This window comes from Protopterus annectens, chromosome 12.part0 (genome assembly GCF_019279795.1).
Source record: "Protopterus annectens isolate FY-2018-M chromosome 12.part0, PAN1.0, whole genome shotgun sequence".
Classification (NCBI taxonomy): Eukaryota; Metazoa; Chordata; order Ceratodontiformes; family Protopteridae; genus Protopterus; species Protopterus annectens.
The window spans coordinates 1,166,066,568-1,166,085,357 of NC_056746.1; the positions used below are offsets into that span (position 1 = coordinate 1,166,066,568).

General features: G+C 38.2%; 1 protein-coding gene across 1 annotated transcript in view; it reads right to left on the minus strand.

The window, feature by feature from the left end:
• LOC122817051 (bactericidal permeability-increasing protein-like) overlaps nucleotides 1-18,790 on the minus strand; it is a 505,866-nt gene that overhangs the window by 294,926 nt on the left and 192,150 nt on the right. Inside the window, exon 7 of the mRNA XM_044090193.1 lies at nucleotides 16,716-16,807. Coding sequence (XP_043946128.1) covers nucleotides 16,716-16,807 — 92 coding nt within the window. The remainder of the gene's footprint in view (nucleotides 1-16,715; nucleotides 16,808-18,790) is intronic.

An 18,790-nucleotide genomic window follows, 5' to 3' on the forward strand; every position in this document is an offset into this window, starting at 1 on the left:
GGGCTTAATTACTGGTGTCATCCTAAAGGGGATCCAATACTTATCAGCCTGGGATGAGATGATTGACAACCTTGGCTATCTTACTAGGGATGGACTGTATCTCTCTCTCCTCATGGCTTCTATATATTGGCTAGCACTCTTTCTTCCCCACGATGTATCTCTTCATATAGTCTTGGGAGGTACATCTCAGGTCATTTATACCCACATGGGCTATGATGGAGTCATACTGGTATTCAGGTCATTGGACCATAAGTACCAGTATGACTCCATCATAGTCCATGTGGATATAAATGACCTAAGATGTACCTACCTAGACTATATGATGAGAGGCATCATAGAGCTCTTGGAATATGTGTCCCAGGCTGGTATGAGCCTTGCATTGAGCTGAATTTTACCTTCTCCAAGGATGATGCCACAATATAAACAAACGATGACTGACTTTAATAACTGGCTTAGTTTCTGGTGTCATTGTAAGGAGGTGCAACAGACCTCTCTGCTTTTGCCAGGGATGGTCTGCATCTTTCCCCTTTATGCTTTCGAATATTAGCTAAAACATTGTCTTCCTCCATAGTGCCTTTTTTAGGTAATGCCAAACTGTAAGTACTTCCAACATAGCAAATCAAAGCCAACAAAGTCTGCTTAATGTTAGGAGTCTAAACAAAAAACTTCTCTCCCTTGAAGCTCTCTTCCCCTATAGAATGCTGATGTCTGCACAGTTACTGAGACATGCGATTTAAAGCTGTGGAAGGCACACTAACAGTGGAAGGTTATAATGCCTTCCACACATTTAGATCAGCTTATAGACAGACAGGGACTAAATGAGGAGTTGTCTTGATTTATATCAAAAAATAAATATACCTCAAGGCTGGTCAAACAGGACAATCCTCTTGAACTTCTCCATGTTCAAATCACCATAGGCAAAATCTCATACCACTTCCTTGCAAGCTATAGGTCTCCCTCTATGACCCAGGAAACCCATACCATGTATTTAAACTTATTGGAAACACTTGCCATCCAACCCAATACCATATTCATGGGTGACTTTACCCCACTAGTAACTGAGAATCCTATACAACATCAAACGTACATGCACAAAGATTCCTGGATTTTGTAAATACAAACTCCCTGGACCAGATTGTCAATACACCAACCAGGGGTGCAACCATACTGGATCTGGTCCTCACTAATACGGGAGAGTGCTGTACACCCCCTAGTGTAATGTCTTCTCTGGTAAGGTCAGACCACAAAATGGTCTCCTTTGAAGTAAAAATAAAACCTGGAACCCCACCGAATCCTGGAATACTTAGGAACTACTCTAAGGCTAGCTTTGCTTTCTGTTAAGTGACAAGCTAGCAAAATTTCAAGCCCCCATAAACCATGAGAACACTGCTGCCTATGCAGAACTGTTCAGAGAAAACCTATACAAGCATGTTAACATCTGAATAGAGGCAGCTGTACCCACCAGGAAGAAGTACAGAACTAACTCAAAACACAAACCACCCTGGTGGAATCACAAAATGAATAGGCTGTATAACAGAAGGAAGAAAATCATGGCAAAAATTAGGAGGTGCATTACCCAGCAGGATAAAAGCACACTCATCAAACTTAACAAACAATTCAGAGGGTAAATAAATTCTGCTAAAGCTAAAAGTGGCCTCCCAGGCTAAGGACAACCACAAGGTATTTTTTAGCTATGTCTGCAGCCTCAAAGTCAATACACAATTGTGTGCAGAGTTCATTGTAAATGGAGACATCTATAATGAGCCAGAAGATATAGCAAACTTACTGGCTGACAAATTCAGCTCCAACTTTACCCCTCTCTTCCTCTCAACCTTCTCTCAGGATATACCATCAAATATAACTCCCCCTGCTATCACTAGGCAACAGATCCTAAATGCTCTCTCTAAGACCAAAAACACCGCATCACTGGACCCAGACAAAATCCTAGCATGTCTTCTAAATAGCATAAAACATGATTTATCAGGTCCTCTGGAATTGCTATTTAACTGTAGCCTCCAAACAGGCTTCATGCTTCATGAATGGAGAACAGCAATAGTCATTCCTCTACACAAAGGTAGGCTGTCTACAAACCCTGGAAACTAGAGACCCATAAGTCTCAATAGTCTCATATGCAAAGCCATGGAAAGAATTATCATGGAAATGATCAGTAATGACATAGTAAACCTCCAGCCACTGGACCCAACCTAATTTGGTTTCATCAAGGTCAGGTCATGCTTACTTAACCCGGTAGACTTCTTTGAAAAGATCACCAAAGTGATGGATGAGGACAAAATAGTTCACACTGCCTACTTTGACTTGGCCAAGGCATTTGACATAATACCTTACTGAGGCATTACTGACAAACTCAAAAGGTTAGGTGCAAACCCTTATGTCACCTGGTGGATAGCCAACTGGCTCACAGACAGGATCTAGGAAGTTAGAATTGGGGAGGCCACCTCTACAAAGAGGCCAGTCACAAGTGGAGTCCCTCGGGAATCGGTCCTGGGACCGCTCCTTTTTGTCATTTACTTCTTTGACATAAAGGGCAATGTCAATGGCCTCTGGCTGACTGAATTTGCAGATGATTGCAAATTAGGAGCCGTCATTGAATCCCACACTGACACAAATGTACTCCAGGAAGGGCTGACACAGACAAACAACTGGTGTCAGAGTCATGGACTAAAACTAAATGCCAAAAAATGCATAATAGTATCTTTCAGGAAGTCATCCACCCCTGGTAACTATCATATTGACAACACACCCCTAAGAGTTGACCCATTAGTCAGGGACTCGGGGACACACATAGACAGTAATCTAGACTTTGACCATCACATGTCTACAGTAGTAAGGAAATCATTCTATGTTATGCAACTTATAAACAAAGGTATGGCATTTAGGGCCAAGGAAGTCATTGTTCCACTGTATTTGGCATGCATCAAACCTACCATCGAGTACAATGTCCTTTTGGTGTGCACCTAACTAGGGATACCCAATAACTGGAATGTCCACAGAGGTTCCTCACTAAAAAAATACAGAGCATAAGTAACATGTGCTCTGCAGACGTCCTCAAGATCCTATCCATATATTCTGTCTCCTACAGGTTGTTGACGGGAGCTTTATGCCTGGCATACAAGGCATTGTCAGAACCATCTCTGATGGACCTCCTGCATATCTGCAAAACAAACATCACTCTATATGTATATATATATATATATATATATATATATATATATATATATATATATATATATATAGATTAGTACTAAGCTAACTGCTCTTGCGAGCCATTTTAAGCCTAGCCAATTATCCCTTGTGAGACTCGAACCCTGCACCTTGTGTTTTTAAGGCAAACACCTTAACCATCATGCCACCTTCCCAACCCCCAACTAGAATTTCCCTTTCTAAAGACGTAAACTATGCCTGTGATATAAATAGGACCTCCTGGAGAGATATCTATGTATCTCAAAGACTACCACATTCTGAAGTAACTTTGACAAGTCAATGGGGAAAAGGAAATTCACCCCTGGTTTGGCAACTATGCCTCTAATGGACACAGGCAGACTGTAAATGGGTCATCTTCCAGGCCTCTGCATACATTTCATCTCCCAAAGCCCTGTTTATACTTATCAAGGGTACCAGAACTTGTCAGAGATTTGGGAAGCATAGCTAGGCTTAAAAGGCCCTTGTGGTTTGTAGCCTAGTCAACACCTATTAACCTGTGAATAGTGCTTTTTTTAGGCAGGGTCAGTCTCTTCAACCTAACTGCATAGCCAACCAAAATTAAAATTGTGTTAAGGTAGCACTGTTCAATGCTAGAAGCCTAAACAAAAAAGCTGTATTTCTCATAGGCACTCCTAACAATTGGCAATATAAATGTTTAAGTAGTTACTGAGGCATAGTTTCAGATCAAAGAAAGCACTCTCACTCTGCAGGGTTTAAATGCCTACCACTCCTTTATACCTACTGCTGACAAGGACAATGTAGCTGGAGGTATAATAGTATTCCTAAGAAACTATTTCACCTCCAGACTCGTAAATTCTTGACTTTGTAAAATCAAATGCCCTGGAGCAGCTAGTCTGCACTCACAATAGGGGAGCAAATATCCTAGATCCAGTACTCACAAATATGGGAGACTGCTGCTTCTCCTAGTGTGATGTCCTCACAGGTTAGATCAGATCTCAAAGTGGTCTCCCTTGAAATAAAGGTAAAACAAGTCCTCCAACAAAAGCTTTAAGAACTTCTCCAAGGTAAATTACCCCCTATTAAGGGACAGCATAGCTAGTTTCCAAGCTCCCCCAAATCCAGAAAACACAGAAACCTATGCAGAGGCATACACAAATGCTCTGTATGACCATATAGACAACTGCAGAGAAAAGTACTAGACCAAAATAAACCTAGGTCAAACTGCAAAAACAAGCCACCTGGGTGGACCCCTGCTATTAACAGAGTATACAACAAAAGAAAGAAAATCCTGATGAGAAATAAGAGGGAATGTGCACAACAAAGCAGAAAGTCCCTCATTAGTCTAAACAAGTGATTCAGGGAACTATTCAAGTCTCTAAAATCAGATTTTGAGGTAAAAATAGCCTCCAAAGCTAAGGATTACCCATAAGGCAGTTTTCAGTTTTGTCTGCAATTTTAAGGGCAACACCCAACAATGTGTGGAATTAGTTGTAGATGGCATCACCTATACTCAGTTGGCAGATATAGTAACACTACTGGCTGACAAATTTGTCTCAAATTTCACCTCCCCCTCACCCCCAGTTCGCCCCCAAGAAATACCTACCAGCACTCCACTACTAATTATCACCAAAGAACAGGTTACCATGGCTTCAATGGGGCTTGATGATATACCAGATTGCCTCTTAAATAGCTTAAATCAGGTCTTATCAGGCCCATTAGGATCTCTATTTAACCATAGCCTCTGGACTGGCTTTGTCCTGATAGAATTGAGGACAGCAACAGTCACCTCTCTGCATAAAGGGGACAATCTGTTGACCTTGGAAATTACAGACCCATAAGTTTGAGTAGCCGTATATATAAGGCCATGGGAAGAATAATTATGGGCTCAATAAATATTGACACAGGAAACTTCCAAACACTGGACCCAACACAATTTGGCTTTGTCAAGGGCAGGTCATGCCTACTGAATCTAGTGTTTTTCTTTGAGAAAGTCACTAAGGCCATAGATAACAGAAAACAGTACAGACCGCCTACCTTGACCTGGCCAAGACATTTGACACAATTCCCCACTCAGGTATTATAAATAAACTCACCAAACTGGGCTTAAATCCCTACATCACCAGCTGGCTAGCCAATTGTCTCATGGACAGGACACATTTATTTTATTTTATTTATTTTACATTTGTTTACCAGGACCATCCGACTGGAACATTTTCAGCAGAGGCCCAGGGAGAAAAGCTCCAGTCTAAGCTTACATACGCATTATCACAACAAGTAATAGAAATTATAAACAAAATTGACAAAAAAATGAGTGTTAGCACATTTACAGGATAAAAATGTAAAAACAAAAAAAAAATATATAGTATCAAATAGAACAAGACTTTAAACACTTGAATATAGACAAATATATGGTTGAACTTATATATGTGGAGGAATGTAACATTAGTTAGGAAATTAAGCAGGAAGAATCACTTAGGCAAAGTAGTGCATAGTTAGCAATACCTCCATGGTCGGAGTTGCAGCTTGGAATGTAACTACTTATAGAGAAGTAGTGTTGTTAGAAGGGATATATTAACAGAGTTAGAGCATACAGCCAAATTGTGTAAGTAATGCTAAGTTAATAATTATCCTGGAGTGTTACATGTGCAAAGCCAGAATTCAAATAAGTGTCTTTTGAGAGATATTTTGAAATGATTGATTGCTTATGGAGCTAATACTAAGTGGAATGGTATTCCAATTTTTAGCAACAAAGTTAGAGAGTTGCCGGCTGTATTGGATATTTTGGTTACTTGAAGTAAGTCTTTCTTAGATGATCAGAGAGTATGAATGTTAGAGTAGGATTGTAGAAGTTGTTTAGGGAAGGTATGTTGTCAGGATTGTGTATTATTTTGTGAGCCATTATTAATTGGTTATAGTTCATAATAGGAGGTAGTTTCAACCTAAAAAAGATTTTTTAGGCATTGGCAGTGATGGGCTGAATATATGGAATCTGCTACAAATTTGGCAATCTTATTGTAGCATGATTCTAATTTACTTAGTTCTGACTTTTTGAGGTTGGTAAGTATGGGGGATGCATATAAGAGTGAGGAGAGAAGGTGGGTTCTAGCTATGGCTATTCTTGCACCATCTGTTAAGAATGTTTTGTTTCTATACTTTGTCCCCATTTTCTTGTGAACCTTTTTGATTGTGTTAGAAATGTGCATGTCAAATTTTAGTCTGTTGTCGATTATGACGCCAATAGTTTTGTTTGGGAATCTGGTAAAATATTAGTATTATTACTGGAAGTGATATAAAAGTTAGCTGGGAGGTTAGTAGGTTTAGACTGATGAAAGATCATAAGTTTAGTTTTATTAGGGTTCAGAATGATTTGTGAGTTTGCTAGCCACATTTCAATATCAGAGAAAGGTTTTTGTGTGACTGTAAGAAGTTAAGTTATTGTGGATGCTGGCCATATTAGGGTTGAATCATCTGTGTATTGTATGATAAATGCTTGAGATGAGACAGTATTAAGATCATTTATGAATATGCTGAAGAGGAGGGGTCCTAGGACTGAATCCTGAGGGACTCCAAGTGTAACAGGAAGGAGTGGTGATAGATCTTGCTTCCATTTCACAGCTTGCTGGCTGCTAGATACATAACTTTGAAACCAGTTAACAGCATCAGGGTTGATATTAAGATTTTTCAGAGTGGAAGGTAACTTAAGATGGGAAACTGTATCGAATGCTTTAGACATGTCCAAAAAGACTTGAGACACTATTTTGCCATTGTTTCTGAATTTATTTATAGTATTAGTGAAACTTTGAAGAGTTGTAGTAGTGCTATGATGTGGTCAGAATCCATGCTGTGATGATGACAGATTATTGTTAAAAAGGTGTTTGAGAAGTTGAAAGTGGATACATCTTTCCAGAATTTTATAAAGTGGTGAAAGTATAGCAATGGGCTGGTAGTTTGTTAGTTCTGTTGAATTACTTCCTTTGTATAATGGTGTAATATATGCAATTTTCCAAATAGCTGGGACATACTGTTCTGTTATAGAGCAGTTTATAAGTATTGACACAGAGAAGGCAGTAACATCTGCTGTTAATTTTAGATATTCTGCTGGCAAGTTATCTTCTGCCAGTGAAGTAGGTTTCAACTTCTTTAATAGTTTTGCAATAGTTTGTTTTGGGACTGTCTGAAATGAGACTGCATCTACAATATTGCTTGAATTGTTGAGTGTTGGCATTGTGGGAAACTTGCTATTCTTAGTCAGTGCTAAAACACTTTCAGTGAAGAATATGTTAAGTTGTTCAGCAATATTGTTTGTGTTATCAGGTAAGTTGAGGGGTGGTTTTGCCAGGATGAAGTATGTTATTGATTGTGTTCCAGAAATTTTGTAGATTCATTCTGTATTTCAGCTGTAAATTAGAATAGCAGTGTTGTTTGTCTAGTGTAATTTGTTTGGCACTGTTTCTAAGTTGCTGGTAAATTCAACGGTTTTGGAGTGATTTAATTTTAGCCCAAGTTTGCCATGCTTTGTCCCTTTGTTTCAAGAGGGTATGAGTCTCATAGGTTAACCATGGTGTGTAGTTGGCTTTGATATGAACTATTCTTGGAGGTACAAGTCTGTTTCGAATAGTAAGGAAGGCGTCATTGAAGTGGTGCACGGCAGCATCTAAGGGCAGTTGCTTAAGAGGAGTCCAGTCTAGTTTTACACATGTGGTTAAAGTGGGTGAATCCAGATCCAGCAAGAGGCCATTTACTAGTGGTGTACCACAGGGCTCAGTGCTGGGACCATTCCTGTTCAAGATATACTTCTCTGAAGTCAAAGCTAATGTGGAAGACCTCTGGATGACAAAGTTTGCCAATGACTGCAAGCTTGGTAGTAATCATTGAATTCCCCAATGATGCAGATGTCCTTCAGGAGGCTCTAGATCAGACAAATTATTGGTGCTAGAGCCATGGCCTAAAACTAAATGTGAAAAAAATCTATCCCTTTGGTAAGTCAAATGCCCCTGCAAATTACAACATCAATAGCACACCACTAAGATTAGACTCAGAGGTGAGAGATCAAGGTACACACATCATTTCTCCAGATCTGACTTGCATGTGTTCACAGTGGTGAGGTAGTCCTTTTATGTAGCACAACTTATAAGTAAAGGTATGGCATCCAGATCCAAGGAAATTATAGTCTTGCTGTACTCAGCCCTCATTAGACCAATAATTGAGTACAGTGCACCATTTGGCATGTACTTGACCATGCACTTATAGCAGCTGGAGTGACCTCAGCGGTTCCTCACAAAGAAAATACAGGGTGTAAACAACATGAACTATGTGGATAGACTAAAATCTCTGTCCCTTTATACTGTCTCCTACCGACTATTAAGGGGTGACCTATGCCTGACCTACAAGGCACTCACAAATCCAGCCCTGGTGGCACTGCTACACATTTGCAAGTCAAACAGCATGAGGGTCACCAAATCTAAGGATCTAAACATAGTTAGCAACTCAAACAAAATACCTTGGAGAGACAGATATATGTTTCTGAGATTGCTCCTTCTTTGGAACAAGATGCTTATTCACATTAAGCAGAGCCCTTCCACGGCCCTCTTCAAATGCAATTTGGATTAATGGATAGGGAATTGCAAATTCACACCTGGGGTAGTGCCTATGTCCCTTATGGACAGGAGCAATCTGTAAGATAATCAACACACAAGCACAAATTCATGCTAACTTCTTGCTCCTAGGGGCCATATATTGCGTAAAAATGGGCTATATTGGCTAGGCTTGTAAGAGCCCTTAAACTGTTAGCCTAGTAATTTCTTATGAACCTATGAATCTATGACAACCCCTCTGATCACTTCTGACCAAGTCCTAAGTGCCTTTTCAAAGGTTAAGAACACTAGCTCAAGGTGTCTGGATAGTTTGTCAGCATCATAAGCTATCTGGCAAACGTATTATTAAGCCCATTCAGTTTTAGCCTTTCCTCTGATTTCATGTCGCATGGAAAATTGTGGTGGTCATCCCGCTCTACAAAGGAACTCCATTATTGATCTGGTAACTACAGATTCATAATCCTCTCCAGTCTTGTCTGTATGGCAATGGAGGGCATCTTTATGGAACTTCTTAACAAGGACATAGGTAGTCTTCAAACCATAGGCCAAAACCAGTATTGATTTGCTTAAGGCAGATGTTACCTCCTAAACCAATTGGACTTTTTTGAGCAAGTTCTCCAGCTATCTATCAGACAGATCACAGGCAGTCAAATGGTAGAACTCCATCTCTTCCTTCCTACCTACCCCAACTGGCCTACCACAGGGATCCATCCTTGGGCTAATGCTTTTTAACATCCTCATCAATAACTTTCACACTGCTATTCCTGATGCTAAAAATCATCCAATATACAGACGATTCAACCTTAGTCTGCTCTGTCTCAAACCTCTCTGAATTGCTGATTAAACTCAAACTGCCTTCTCAACAACTGAAAACTGGATGCGCCAAAGCCACCTCTCTCTCTCTCAATGCAAATAAATCAAAGATTCTACTATTCCCTCCCACAAAGACCCTCTCCTACGATAAAAACAACTTCAAAGTCTATAGTCAAACCAACTCACCTATAGAAGTGGTCCCCTCTGCCAAACTACTTGGCATTACTGTAGATGAACACCTCAAGTTTAATATTCATATTCAACAAAATAATAAGAAAACCCACCAAAAGCTAGATATGCTGTATAGGAATATCGCTTTCTCTTCAACTCTACCATACAAACTCTGGCCTTGACTTATCTTCTTCCTTCCTTATTATACAGAGCCCCTCTCCTAACCAACCTGTCCTCCTCTATCACCTCTAAACTAGAAAACTGCTACAACAAAATCTCTAAATTTGCCTCTAAATCTAAAAATACCACCCATCACTGCCTAACCCTACAATCCCTGAATTGGCTTGAAGTCCCAAACTACCTAGACTATCTCCAACTCACTACTGCATATAGACTAATATTTCACCCAACAAAATGTCCCGCTCTAACTAACATCCTTCCCCCTTATACACCCAACAGAGCTCTCAGATCTGAAAATCAGAACTTAATTACTATCCATAAACCTAAACGTCCTGTTGGCCAATTTCTCCTATCTTTCTCACTAGGCAAAAAATGGAATTCCCTTCCCTCCACAGTAAGAACCTTACCAAATTCAGAAAACTTCAAAACCCAACTATTCAAACATCTGTCCACTAAATGGAAAAGTACCTGCCTTCACCCAACCTAATCAAAGGGGGTTCTCTCTCTGGCTCCCAAGCTCTACAACTCTCATAGTTATCTTCCTATGAGCCTATCTAAGCTCTCAACAACTTCTATAGCTTCTATCTAAGCTCTCAACAACTCCTACAGCTACCTTCACACAGCCCAACCTTGTAAATATTGCAAATAGCATTCTACTGTTGATGTGTGTATGTAAAGTGTATTTACATTGTCTTAAAAGGGTTGTATGTAAACTGTTTCCACACCTAACACACATCTGTTTTCCTCAAATGAAACTGTATGATCCCTACCTTCAAGCTTAATGAATTTGTTAACTATGCATGATATTGAATGCATTTATGAGTAACTATTCTACATAATATTATCTTTAATATTAACTATCAGTTGTATCTAAATTGTGTAATGCACCTTGGAGCTTTCCTCCCCGGGCCTCCACTGAAAATGGGTCAGTTCGGCCCAATGGACTTCCCCGGTAATTAAACTGCAAATAAATAAATAAATAAATAAATCACCAAAGCTTTAGGCAAATCAGTCCACATTGCTTACATGGACTTGGCCAATGTCTTTGACACCAATCCATATTATGGAATCATTGACAAGCTAATCGAACTAAATGTCACCCCTATGTTCCCCATTGGGTAGTAAACTGGATCACCAAAAGAACCCAGTCTGTGAGTGCTAGAAGTGTACTCTCTTCCAAAAGTGTAGCTACCAGCAGTTTTCCCCAGAGATCAGTTCTGCAACCATTCCTCTTTGGCATGTACATCTCTGACATAAAAGTTGAGATAAAAGGCCTGTGGCTTATGAAGTCTGCTGATGTTTGCAAACTTGGCACTGTTATAAATTTGATAGCTGACCTCTGGATTCTCCAGGAAGTTCTGTCACAGAATAATATATAGTCCATTAGGGTCTGTTACAAATTTATATCTTGGGTAATTTAAACTGGGATCATTTTGTTAGATTACAAGTTGTCTAGTGGATTAAGAGCAGAGTATTTACCTATGAACCTATGTAATGTATCAGAGAGACTATAGTATCTCCATCAGTGTATATATTTAGAAGCGTGTTGAAGAACTAAACTGTTTCTCAAAACTGGAAAACATCTTACTATGTTCAAATTTTTAAAGGAGGGAATAAACATGATAGGATAAATTAGAGACCAGTTGGTCTTACCTCTATAAGAGTTAAATTTTTGCTTACTTTTATACTAATTGTATTTTGCTTACTTTTATATTATTGTTGTATTTTGTCTACTTGTATAATAATGTTTTTTTCTCTCTGTTGTATTTACCATAATTTGAGCATTTCTCCTCGGGCCTCCGCTGAAAAAGGACCTGTGCCCAGTCGGATTTTCCTGTAAACAAATGTAAAATAAATAAATAAATGCTCTGAAAGTTGTATTTTGATATATTTTGAGAAACATGAACTTTATGGTCCAAAGACTGATAATAAGCAATATGCTTTTGTGAAGGGAAAATTCCCTTTTGACTTGTCAAATATAATTTTATGAAATGATTTCAGCTTTGATGGATGAAGATATGGGGATGCACAGTAGTATACCTTGAAGTATCAAAAACATTTGACACCTTGCAACATAAACACGTAGTTTCAGGTTTACTGAGACTATGCATTAATTACTGCATTGTTATGTGGATAAATAAATGATTAGATGATCATGAACAATGAGTAATATCAGACGATTATGACAGAAAAGCACCAGTAAGGTAGTACCAATGGGTTTGGTCTTGGGACCAGTGTTTTATAACATGTTTTTTCAAGTTTTCCTTTGTCTTCTAAGTTTTGGAAATATAAGTGTGCTAATGATTGCAGAGGGGGAGTAGAAATAACAAAATAGTCAGATGTTGAACAAATGAATGTTTACTTAGAAGTACAAGACTGGGCTGGTGAAGTTGGTTTAAAATTTAATACATTGAAAAGTAAGGTGGTATTACATGGGATTAACAATTTACGGGTAATACAAAGTTGGAAATAGTTAAACAGATTAAAGATCCAGGAATAGTAATTTTCGTTTAAATATCACATTCTAGAGGTAAAGATAAAAGCTAGATTGGCCTTATTTGTGACACTGTTGCAACCATGGATGATGAGATTTCAAACCTCTGATTAATCCTGTTATTGAATATAATGTAAGTTTTTGTTCCTCATCTTTGGGTGAGATTACACTTTTGGAGCGTATACAAATATGATGCACAAAGAAGATCACTAATTTAAGTGAACACTTATATGAGGATAGTTTAAAATATCTAGGATTATATAGTATTGTATACAGATTAGTGAGACAGGAATTATGTCAAGCTTTTATAGCAACATCCAGTTTTGACTCAAGGAAGGGGCTAAGTCTAATATCAGTTGAATGGCTTCTGGATTGTGAGATGGAGATCCTTGTTTCAAAAAGAAGTTTATGAAAATTATAAAATTAGGCAAGTATATTACTCAGTTAATTCCCAGGCTGTATAATGAACTGTCTGTTGAGATAAAATACTCTTTATCTATGGTTATGTTTGAGAATAAGTTAGATGATTATATAGGAGATAAATGCATTACATGTATTACTTATTGTCTGATTTTCTCATTTGCAAACACGTTAAACTATGAAACTTTGATACTATAAATGCATCTTCAGAAACATTTTTAAAGCTACTTGGGCATCCTTTCCCACGGTCTATAAATATTACAAATTGGATGTCCAGTCTAGATGAAGAACAGTTCCTTTAGGCTGCTTTCCAGGTCAAACTTCAGACAAATACTAATTAGGCAGACCTGAAGGCACACAGTATTTGCACTCTCTGGATAAGATCCTAATAAAAAACATAGTATGGCTGTGTGGGATACTCAACATAACAGAAGTCTGAACAGGGAATCAGTGGTACGGGATTGGCTTAGCCCTTAGAGGTCTGACTGCTATTTTACGTAGTTATTCTATACCGGTAATGTACATTTAATGGTTTGTTGTTTGGTTGTGTGTTGTCATTAAGCAACTAAGATCCCCATATTTGATACACTATGTTTACCTCCAGTTTTATTATCTTAAGGGGCATTTAGTGTTTATGGTTTACTCCTTGGGTTTACTTTTTGATGGGTATAGGTTTACTGTGTGCTTGCCTGTCTTGGTTCAGACTTTTATGGATCTTTTCACCTCCTTCAAGAAATGTATTAGTATCACAATTCTGTATGCTGCTTTTGAGAACCAAGGCAGAACTGAATTGGGTGGGTAGTTGTATCCCTTTATCACAAGGTTTCCCCTAATGAGTACAGCACAAGTCTGCAGAGGTGTATGCAGAGGGATAATCAACAGCTGGTAAACATTTGGCGAACGCACTGACAGTCTGCTGGCATTATTTACATCACATTATGATTTCTTGCAACAATTATCTTATTATTCGAACTAAACCTGTAAATATGCGGTGTTTCACCTTTCATATTAAGAACTGTCCACCGTTTGAAACAGTTTAAAACAACTTCAGTTAATTCACTGTTTTGTTGCTTTCATTTTGTACTTTTTGGTGTACGCATGTTAAGGTGATTGTACCTACAACTGTATTCTCCACGCTATACTTAACTGTATGTGTGTGTGTGTGTGTGTGTGTGTGTGTGTGTGTGTGTGTGTGTGTGTGTGTTTGTTTCTACATTTACTATGAAATATCAGACAGAAACTGTTCAAAGCACAAGAGACTGCAAAAAAGGAAGTGAAACGCAAACTACTGAAAAGTTTCAAATAATATGTAAATAAAACTTTTTTGCAGGTGGCAAGTCCCGTTTACATCACCAAAGCTGTTGTGACTTATATACACTAACTGACAGGCTACACAAGAATGGAGAAAAGACAAATTGCTCAACCTCACTTTAGTACTATCTTATACAACTGAATGCAGGCACTGTGTCTGTGCAACAAAATGTCTAATGTTAGTGCTGCAGCTCAGTCATTTCGATGAACTGAGCATTGGAACAAATGTAATGCAATCATACATACATCTATATATAGAGAGAGATACACACACATGCACATATAGCTATGTATGGATGTGAATATACAATTTTTTTAATTCTAACTCTTACTGCATATTTTTAAGTCATTTATGAATTTTACTGGCTATAGAAAATTATTACTATTTAGCTGCTCTTGAATAAACTAAAACACTTTTTTTTCCGGAGGGCTGCAAGCAAATGTCCAATTGCTCTTTTTATTTTTATAACCACATTGTGTAACATATGGCTCACTGAGGTGTGAAAGTAATTAGATTCATGGAGTTATGTCCTTGTATATTCACAGCTTGTTTATATGCTTTTTAGTGTGACTTGTTTCATTGTTTCTAATATTAAAAAGTGAGGAAATTACTTAGTAGTTTTATCAAAGTGCCAGTTGCTTGAGCTGGCCTGTCTGTTTTTATATCATCCCTGAACCTCAAGTATCCAGACTTATATGCCGTTTTGCAGAGTAGAACTGCAAGTCCCTTCATTTATGGCATAGTGATGTTTTTGTAGGGGAATATGATATAGCAATAGGCCATGGCTGGGTATGGGTAATGCTGGATTTACCCACACCCAGCCATGGATTATTGCTATTATACAATGACATTATTTAAGAAAAAAGTTACTTACTTTACTTAAATAATGTCCTTGTATAGCTGCTGTTATGCATTTTCCCCCTGTATCCTGGGGCTTTCTTGATGTACTGTGAACGTGTATGGGACTTTCGTTCCCATGCTTACACAGTACATCAGTGCTGTGTAAAGGAAGCAACTGAAAAGGGAAGAGCTCCATTATTTATTTATTTATTTTGTAAGTAAAAAAATGAAATTGGGAGACTTTCAGTATATGGGAGAGACAGGACAGAGAAAATATAAGGATGATCTGGTACATTTCTCTAGTTTTGCATAATGCACCTGATTATCCTTGTATTTTTTCTGTCCCATCTGTTTCTTTCTTTTAAAGTCTCCATTTTTTGAAAGTATTTTTAGAAAAAAAACAAAAAAGTAGAGTTTCCTTAGCATATATTTATAGAAGAAAGTCTGGGTGATTGGACTTTTTTCCATTGGTATATGCTCGATTTAACGGGCATGCTGGTTAGGCTGACCAGTCAGCATGCTTGTTTTTGAATGTTAATGGTCAGTCATTGTATAATTAAGCACTAACCAATGATGTGGTGTAGTATATTGAAGATTTACCCACGGTTGGTGTGGTCTAATCATGAGGGCAAAGCCCGAGTGATTAAACAAAGGCAACCGTGGGTAAATGTTCAATATAGCACAACCACAGAGTCGGTTATTGCTATTATACAATGACATTATTTAAGAAAAAAAAAAGACTTACTTTTCTTAAATAATGTCTTTGTATAATGGTGGATTACTGTTCTTCCGCCGGTTGTGGTATACTGCTTCTTCGTTTTGATGTACTGCGCATGTGTATGGGACTTGCATTTGCATTCCCACACATACCCAGTACATCAATGCTTTGAAATGAAACCAACGGAGAAAAGAAAGTCTCCGTTGCTCCATTTTGTCTTTTTTTTATTGTTAAAAAAAAAAGGTTTTGGGGCACTTTATACCAATGGAAAAAAGTCTGGGAAACCGGACCTTTTCCCGTTGGTGTATTGTGGGATTTACAATGGGCCTGCTGATTGGGCTGGCCAATCAGTGTGCAGGTTTTCGAATATTAATAGGGAATCATTGTATAATATGTAATTTATTCCTTCTGCTGTTACAGCTGGAAAATGTTAGACTACATTCCGATATTCCAGAGTGTATGGAAAAGTCTGAAGCTGAAGTGGTGGACTGCAAAGCTACAACTGAGTGGCTGAGTATTTAACTCTTTCACTGCAGGAAAGAGGGAGAGTATGTGGCCCTCACCATAAAAACATCCACTTTTGGAGAGAAGAATCTATCAACTAGCATCACTTGTGCATCTTTTACAATGAACGTGCATGCATTCATCATGCATGAGTAAGAGACAGACCCTGCATAGGCATAAGAAGCTGGTACCTTCTGCTCTGCATGTTTGAGTGTAGCCCATCATAAGAGTACAGGACAGTAACATGAAAATTCCAGTAAAACGTACTGTTTTGATCTCCTGTCCACCAACACTCACTCCAAGCACAAGGTAAGTAAGACAAGGAATAGCAAGGGTGCATAAGCTATAAAGGAACACTGATGATTGTAGGGAGATAAAAAACAAAAATGTATATCCTTGCAATAATGCTGATGGTTATATTATGTATGCATTATAATAATGCTATTCTACATTGTCATCAACAAAGCTTATACTCTAAATGCTTACCTTGAAGTGTACATCCAGAGTTTCAGCTGTTGATGCAGGTGCGTCAACAAGTGAGTAATCTATTGCAGCAAACTTGTCAATCTTTGCAGCAACTGTGTAGAGGAAAACATTATTTAAATATGATAGTGAAACTGATATGGCTTTCCTTAAGTAACCATGATTTATTTTTAAAATGGCTGCTTCGATCATTCAGTGCTTTTCATGAATGTTACCATTTCTGACTCACAGCAGTAAATAGTGTCACAGCACAGCACATACTTGGTACATTTAATAGAAGCAGTTAATTATTTTATTTCTGTCCCTGCTGATTACCCCAAAGGAATACATTGACATGGAATGAAAACTGATCCTCAAATGAAAATTAGTATCAGCACCTGATATACAACAAACAAGCAAGTAGCACAGACTAGCATGCTAATTTAATCTGCTAAATGTTTAGCTGTAAAAAGTGAGAGCCTAGTTTTTGGAGGAAAAATGATGCAATCCATAAAGGATATGACAGGAAGAGGGGATTGAAGATAATCTCAGTAAGAGGGAGAGATTCTGTTTCACCAACAGGGTTGGTGAACCCTGAAGTAAAGTACCAGAAGAAGTGCTAAAGGCTGTTCTTTAAATGGACTTCAAGGTAAGTCCTCTTTAGTCTTTTATTTGTTTACCTATGAATTCTTTGGGCATAAAAATTATTATTGCAGTCTTGCTCTCATTATAGTCTAAATAATGCAATAAAAGCACTTTAGTGTGGCAGGCTTTTCAACATTATTATATTCTCTCTCTTAATTGTTCTAGGAAATCTTGAAGGTTTATAATCCCTTGATCCTAAAGCCTGTAATTATACTTGTATAACTGAATGTTAGTAGTTCTGTAATTTGTAGCCCAGAGTTTTGCATATTGGTATGTAGTTTGTTATGGCAAACCATGCCTCTCAACTGCTCTGTATTCAGTGTTCCCATCCATTTCCAACCCATGTTGTACATGTCAAGTGCAGAGCCAATAAAATAGGAGATCATCGAGTCAAATCAGAGTCAGTGAACTTGCCTTGGGTTTCTAGGTACACTGTGTTTTCGATGAAAAGACCAATACCAGAGTGTAGCTAGAAAAATACGTCAGTAGCACATAATAGGTCAGTAGCACAGAGGGCTTCTAACTGCCAATGCTACTGGTCCATTTTACAATCTGCCTGTGTTATTGGTCCACTGAATGTGCCAGTTGCACAGTATAGCCAGAAAAATGGACAAAGAGCACAAGAAGCAATGGAATAAACATGGTATCCACAACAGAGCCTGACTGACATTATGACTTCAGACAACCTCTGCATATATTTTCTGTCCCTCAAGGGTTTACTTGAATAGGGTCATGAACTTTGAAATATACTTAAAAAGTTGACTTGATCATTTGTTGCCTGCTGAGGTAAAATTGTAAAGAAATTCCCCAGTGATAACTGTCTTATCAGAATCTGCTTCAAGTGAAAAAAAAGTAGTCTTTGGCAATGTAGTACAATACCTCTCAACCTTTAAGCAGACACAATCTGGACAAAGCCAAAAATAAATTTGGAGTCCAAGGCTAAAAATCAAGAACAGATTTTAAATATGGTTTGCAAAGTTAGAAAGTTGCTAAAATAACACGTATTTTCTGAAGGGTATGGAGTCTAAAACTCAAATGCATGTAATTATTTAGTGGCTTCATTCCTCAATGATTTGCCAGAGAACCACAAATTGCATGAGAAATAGACTAAAAATATGAGGAACAAATGTGGACAGATGAGAGGTATGTATAACACTACTTCAGTTTTAATACTGTGTGCTATCACCATGGACAAGTCAACACAAGTGTGTGTGGATTGCGATGCCCTTCATTGCCAAGTGATCAATGACAGAGTGCCCTGTCATCTTAAATCCACAGAAGTCCCTCTAGTCTTTGCCTTACTGTGGAATAATGTTCGCTGGTGGAGACAAACCTTCATCCTGTGGCCTAGCTGCTTCGACTAGCTAAAACTGTTTTATTCCCCTTTCACCTGCATGGTTCCTTAGGTTTATCACTTCAGAACACAGATGCAACAGAAGCACAAATATACCTGC